This window comes from Lemur catta, chromosome 10, assembly GCF_020740605.2.
Source record: "Lemur catta isolate mLemCat1 chromosome 10, mLemCat1.pri, whole genome shotgun sequence".
In the NCBI taxonomy this organism is placed as follows: domain Eukaryota; kingdom Metazoa; phylum Chordata; class Mammalia; order Primates; family Lemuridae; genus Lemur; species Lemur catta.
This window is the reverse complement of record NC_059137.1, coordinates 64,471,166-64,477,922: the sequence shown is the minus strand read 5'-3', so window position 1 is coordinate 64,477,922 and position 6,757 is coordinate 64,471,166. Positions and strand designations below refer to the sequence as shown.

Here is a 6,757-nt window from a genome sequence, read left to right as displayed (position 1 = left end):
CCAGGCTCCAGGTGCACCCTGTGGAGTCGGCCCCGTAACTGGCTGTGGGTGCTACTCAAAAGGCTGGCGAGGTTCCCTCCCCGCCCGAAGGGGCGGCCAGAGATGTCAGCCTAGAGCCCTCTGCCGCCATCTGGTACTTCAGCAGCGCCGCAGTGGCAGACAAGTGCCGACCCAGTAGCCCTCCCTTGCTGGGAGCGCAGCTGCTGGCACAGTCCTGCTGCTGCTGCTGTAGCCAAAGCGTTCGAGCGGCGGCAGCGGACACGTGCAGCAAGGGGGCAGTGGCCTGGGGATGCAACAGGCATGACGGACGATGCAGCAGGTGGCAGTAGCCCCACGGGTCCCTGTACGCCCTCCCCTGACCCCTTGCATGATACTCTCCATGCTGAAGGAGGTGCATCTTCCTCCCGGTCGTGAAGCCAGACCCTTGCCCTCCTTCCAAGGCTGGGAGCCCAGCAAGTGCTGCAGCGAGGGCGGGGCTCCGGGCATCGCCAGGTCTGCCCCTTCTGATTTCCTGCAGCAGGTAGCAAAGGGGATGCGGGTGCAGCAGCGCGGACGTGCGGCTACCCAGGGCGGCAGTAGGGTAAGCGCCGGGGACCCCCGGGGCCAAGGGTCCCAGCAAGAGGCCCGGCTGGGGGCCCTGGAGGGCGGCCTGTGCAGCGGGCACAGGGAAGGGGTGGTGCAGGAGGGCTCCCGGGGGCGAGTGGTGACTGAAACAGGATCCGCACTATTCACCTCTCACACAAAGGCGCACTTCTCATGTCTGGCACTAGTCCAACAAACCCAGGACTGACAGAGGCCCTGCACTTGCCACCCCAGAAAAATGTCTCATCTCCAAAGAAGGATTCTTCCACTAACGGTTGAAAAGTGCTCCCGTTCTTGAAACAGTGGTGAAAGGATGGTGAAATAATACTGAAAACAATGGTATCTTCAAAGGCTCTGGTGCCAGGTATGGGAAATACCAAGTTACCTGGGCCTCAGTAGAGTTTTCTGTGCCAAAAGCATCATAGGCTTAAGGATGCAGAAACCAACCTTATCACTATTACGGTGCAAAGCGCTATGGAAATGGCAAATAATTACCAACATACTGGTTATTTCAAAACTGAAACAGGATCCGCACTTTTCACCGTACTTTTCAGAATCATTTGATTCATCAGCTAGGAATGGCGATTCCTTCTCCAGACCACTCGAAGGCTAGGCCAAAGTAACTCGATGTTTCCAAGAGGTGTGAGGCACAGCTTTTGAAATAGCCGCTAGGTTGAGAACTATTTGGTATTTTTTCGTAGCACTTTTCACCATAATTGTCATCAGGTTGGACTCTGCATCCTTAAGCGTACGATAGTTTTCACAGACAAAAGTATGCTGAGGCCCAGTAAACATGGCATTTCCAATAGTTGGTACTAGAGACTATAAAGAAAGTGTTCTTTTAAGTATTATTCCACTGTGGTTTCACCATTGTTTTCACAACCCGAGCAGGGTTCTCGCATTAGCATAAGAATCCTGCCTGGTAGTTGAGATTTCTGGGTAGGGTTAAGTGGGGGGTTCTGTCAGACCTGCGTTTGATTTTTTTAACTCCAGAGTTGGTAAGTGCATATTTGCGTGAGATGGGAACAGTGTGGATCGGGCTTCAGATTTCAACCTGACACTTTTGAAATAACCACTATGTTGGTAATTATGTGCCATTTCCATAGCGTTTTTCACTGTAATAGTGATAAGGTTGGTCTCTGCATCCTGAAGCCTATGATGCCTTTCGCAGAGAAAACTCTACTGAGTCCCAGGTAACTTGGTATTTCCCAGAGCTGGCACCGGAGCCTTGGAAAATAGGATTGTTTTCAGTATTATTTCACCATCCTTTCACCACTGTTTCAAGAACAGGAGCACTTTTCAAGCGTTAGCATAAGAATCCTTCTTTGGAGATGAGATATTTTTCTGGGTGGGAAGTGCAGGGCCTCTGTCAATCCTGGGTTTGTTGGACTAGCGCCAGACATGAGAAGTGCACCTTTGTGTGAGAGGCCGGCTCCTTTCTCATCAGAGAGAGTGAAACCAGCAAAGGTGCCTTCTCCCTGTCTGTGAAGGATGTCACCGCCCAGGGGGAAATAGTCAAGCACTATAAGATCCGCTCCCTGGAGGAAGGGGGCTGCTACATCTCCCTCCGGGTCACCTTCCCCTCGCTCCAGGCCCTGGTGCAGCACTACTGCAAGAAAGGGGATGGTTTGTGCCAGAGGCTGACCGTGCCCTGCATCAGCCTTGCTCCTCATAACCCCTGGGCCCAAGACAAGTGGGAGATCCCCCGGCAGTCTCTCAGGCTGGTCAGGAAACTCGGATCAGGGCAGTTTGGCGAAGTCTGGATGGGCCACTACAGAAACAATATGAAGGTGGCCATCAAGACCTTGAATGAGGGAAGGATGTCTCCGGAAGCCTTCCTGGGTGAGGCGAACCTGATGAAGACTCTGTAGCACGAGAGGCTGGTCTGGCTCTACACCATGGTCCCCAAGGAGCCCATCTATATTGTCACCGAGTATGTGGCCAGAGGGTGCCTGTTGGATTTCCTGAAGACAGACGACGGTGGCAGACTGTCCCTCCCGAGACTGATCGACATGTCAGCCCAGATCACCGAAGGGATGGCGTACATCAAGCACATGAATTCTATCCACCGCTACCTATGGGCGGCCAACATCCTGGTGTCTGAGACCTTGTGTTGCAAAATTGCTGACTTCGGTTTGGCCAGGATCATCGACAGTGAATACACTGCCCAGGAGGGTGAGCAGAGCCCCACAACTGCAGGGGAGACCTTGGGCCTTACCTCCCCGACTCCCCAAAGCCTCTTGACATTACATGGTACGGCCCCATGTGCAAAGACCTGAGAGCACTGTGGTTTCTACAATTCTAGACCAGCATTTCCCTAACTGTGTTCAGCAAGTAGTAATGCCCCCAGACCTCCCACTGAGGAATGGCTTTAGGATAAGGTCAGTTTGGAGAAACTGCAGTTCATCACCCTTCCTGCCTTGGAGATTCCCAATGCACAGCAGCATAAAGGCACTGAGAAGTCCTGCAGCCAAGCAACAATTCACATTCACCTCACCTGGTGTCTCCTGAACTAGTTTCAGCCCCCAATACTATTTCCACCTGGGTCCTATTAATCTCCCACAGAACTAGGCTTTCACAGAGCACACTTTGGGAAACACAGCTCAAACGTGCGAGCAGCAAACCTTACACCTGAATTAGGGTCTGCACAGAGCTCTCAGTTTTCTCTGCTAATATAACTGAGGTACAAGTTGACTTCACAAGAGGATCCGAGGGGTCAAATACATTTGCCTGCGAGCCAGCGAGATTCGCCGAGCATATGGATCAGCCATGCAAAAGGGTAGATGCGGCTGGTTCCCTGGGGAACTTCAGGCTGGCTGGGCCACTGAGAGAGCCAGGCAAGGGGAGGGAGTGCCACTCGAGCCCTGTGCTCTCCTGGGAACGCCGACCAGGCCCACCGCTGTCACAGGGCCTCATGGGGAATCAGGATGCAAGTCCATCTTCATCGTGATTCTAGGTGGTCCAGGAATACCAAAAAAAAAAAAAAAAAAAAAGACTGAAAAAGGATCCAAACTTTTCATCGTTCCTTTCAGAATCATTTGATTCATCAGCTAGGAATGGCGATTCCTTCTCCAGACCAATCGAAGGCTAGGCCAAAGTAACTCCATCTTTCCAAGAGGTATGCGGCACAACTTTTGAAATAACTGCTAGGTTGAGAACTATTTGGTATTTTTCCATACCACTTTTCACCATAATTGTCATAAGGTTGGTCTCTGCATCCTTAAGCATACGATAGTTTTCACAGACAAAAGTATGCTGAGGCCTAGTAAACTTGGCATTTCCAATAGTTGCTACTAGAGACTATAAAGAAAGTGTTCTTTTAAGTATTACTCCATTGTGGTTTCACCATTATTTTCAGAACCAGAGCAGGTTTCATGCATTAGCATAAGAATCCTTCCTCCTAGTTGAGATTTCTGTGTGGGGTGTAAGTGCGGGGCTTCTGTCAGCCCTGTGTTTGATTTGTTTACCTCCAGAGTTGGTAAGTGCATATTTGTGTGAGATGGGAAAAGTGTGGATCGTGCTTCAGATTTCATCCTGACACTTTTGAAATAACCACTATGTTGGTAATTATGTTCCGTTTCCATAGCCTTTTTCACCGTAATAGTGATAAGGTTGGTCTCTGCATCCTTAAGCCTATGATGCCTTTCGCAGAGAAAACTCTACTGAGGCCCAGGTAACTTGGTATTTCCCAGAGCTGGCACCAGAGCCTTTGAAGATACGATTGTTTTCAGTATTATTTCACTATCCTTTCACCACTGTTTCAAGAACGGGAGCACTATTCAACCGTTAGGATAAGAATCCTTCTTTAGAGATGAGATATTTTTCTGGGGTGGCAAGTGCAGGGCCTCTGTCAGTCCTGGGTTTGTTGGACTAGCGCCAGACAGGAGAAGTGCGCCTTTGTGTGAGAGGTGAATAGTGTGGATCCTCTTTCAGTTTAAAGTGTCAGGTTGAAGTCAGAAGCACAATCCACACTGTTCCCATCACTCGCAAATATGCACTTACCAACTCTGGAGGTAAACAAATCAAACACAGGGCTGACAGAAGCCCCGCACTTACACCCCACACAGAAATCTCAACTAGGAGGAAGGATTCTTTTGCTAATGGATGAAATCTGCTCTGGTTGTGAAAATAATAGTGAAACCACAGTGGAAGAAGGACTTGCATCCTGATTCCCCATGAGGCCCTGTGACAGTGGTGGGCCTGGTCGGAGTTCCCAGGAGAGCACAGGGCTCGAGTGGCACTCCCTCCCCTTGCCCGGCTCTCTCAGTGGCCCAGCCAGCCTGAAGTTCCCCAGGGAACCAGCCACATCTACCCTTTTGCATGGCTGATTCATATGCTCAGCGAACTTGCTTGCTTGCAGGGAAATGTATTTGACACCTCAGATCCTCTTGTAAAAGTGAATTTGTACCTCAGTTATATTAGCAGAGAAAACTGAGAGTTCTGTGCAGACCCTAATTCAGGTGTAAGGTTTGCTGCTCGCACATTTGAGCTGTGTTTCCCAAAGTGTGCTCTGTGAAAGCCTAGTTCTGCGGGACACTAATAGGACCCAGGTGGAAATAGTATTGGGGGCTGAAACTAGTTAAGGAGACACCAGTCTAAAGACTGAAACAGGATCCACACTTTTCACTGTTCTTCTCAGAATCATTTGATTCATCAGCTAGGAATGGCCATTCCTTCTCCAGACCAATCGAAGGCTAGGCCAAAGTAACTCCATCTTTCCAAGAGGTGTGTGGCAAAACTTTTGAAATAACCGCTAGGTTGAGAACTATTTGGTATTTTTTGGTAGCACTTCTCACCATAATTGTCATAAGGTTGGTCTCTGCATCCTTAAGCATACGATAGTTTTCAAGGACAAAAGTATGCTAAGGCCCAGTAAACTTGGCATTTCCAATAGCTGGTAATAGAGACTATAAAAAAAGTGTTCTTTTAAGTATTATTCCACTGTGGTTTCACTATTACTTTCAGAACCAGAGCAGGTTTCTCCCATTAGCATAAGAATCCTGCCTGGTAGTTGAGATTTCTGTGTGGCGTGTAAGTGCCCAGCCTCTGTGAGCCCTGTGTTTGATTTGTTTACCTCCAAAGTTGGTAAGTGCATATTTGCATATGATGGGAACAGTGTGGATCGTGCTTCTGATTTCATCCTGACACTTTTCAAATAACCAGTATGTTGGTAATTATGTGCCATTTCCATAGCATTTTTAACCGTAATAGTGATAAGGTTGGTCTCTGCATCCTTAAGCCTATGATGCTTTTCGCAGAGAAAACTCTACTGGGGCCCAGGTAAGTTGGTATTTCCCATACCTGGCACCAGAGCCTTTGAAGATACGATTGTTTTCAGTATTATTTGACCATCCTTTCACCACTGTTTCAAGAACAGGAGTACTTTTCAAGTGTTAGCATAAGAATCCTTCTTTGGAGATGAGAGATTTTTCTGGGTGGCAAGTGTAGGGCCTCTGTCAGTCCTGGGTTTGTTGGACTAGCGCCAGACATGAAAAGTGCACCTTTGTGTGAGAGGTGAATAGTGCGGATCCTGTTTCAGAACTTGTAACTGTTCTTCTCAGAATCATTTGATTCATCAGTTAGGAATGACGATGCCTTCTCCAGACCAATCGAAGGCTAGGCCAAAGTAACTCGATCTTTACAAGAGGTGTGTGGCAAAACTTTTGAAATAACCGCTAGGTTGAGAACTATTTGGTGTTTCTTCGTAGCACTTTTTACCATAATTTTCATAAGATTGTTCTCTTCATCCTTAAGAATAACGTAGTTTTCACAGACAGAAGTATGCTGAGGCCCAGTAAACTTGGCATTTCCAATAGTTGGTACTAGAGACTATAAAGAAAGTGTTCTTTTAAGTATTATTGCACTGTGGTTTCACCATTATTTTCAGAACCAGAGCAGGTTTAGCCAATTGTCGTAAGAATCCTTCCTCGTAGTTGAGATTTCTGTGTGGGGTGTAAGTGCGAGGCTTCCGTTAGCCCTGTTTTTGGTTTGTTTACCTCCAGAGTTGGTAAGTGCATATTTGCCTGAAATGGGAAAAGGGTCGATCTTGCTTCAGATTTCATTCTGACACTTTTGAAATAAGCAGTATGTTGGTAATTATTTGCCATTTCCATAGCGTTTTTCACAGTAATAGTGATAAAGTTGGTCTCTGCATACCTAAGCCTACGTTGTTTTT

The 6,757-nt window shown here is 48.0% G+C and overlaps 1 protein-coding gene across 1 annotated transcript; it reads left to right on the top strand.

Moving 5' to 3' along the window:
* The first annotated feature begins 310 nt into the window (after positions 1 to 310).
* Positions 311 to 2,861, top strand: LOC123645695 (tyrosine-protein kinase Blk-like). Its single transcript, XM_045562132.1, is given in 2 exon segments — positions 311 to 703; positions 2,010 to 2,861. Coding segments are annotated over 2 exon segments (1,245 nt in total).
* The last annotated feature ends 3,896 nt before the right edge of the window (positions 2,862 to 6,757 follow it).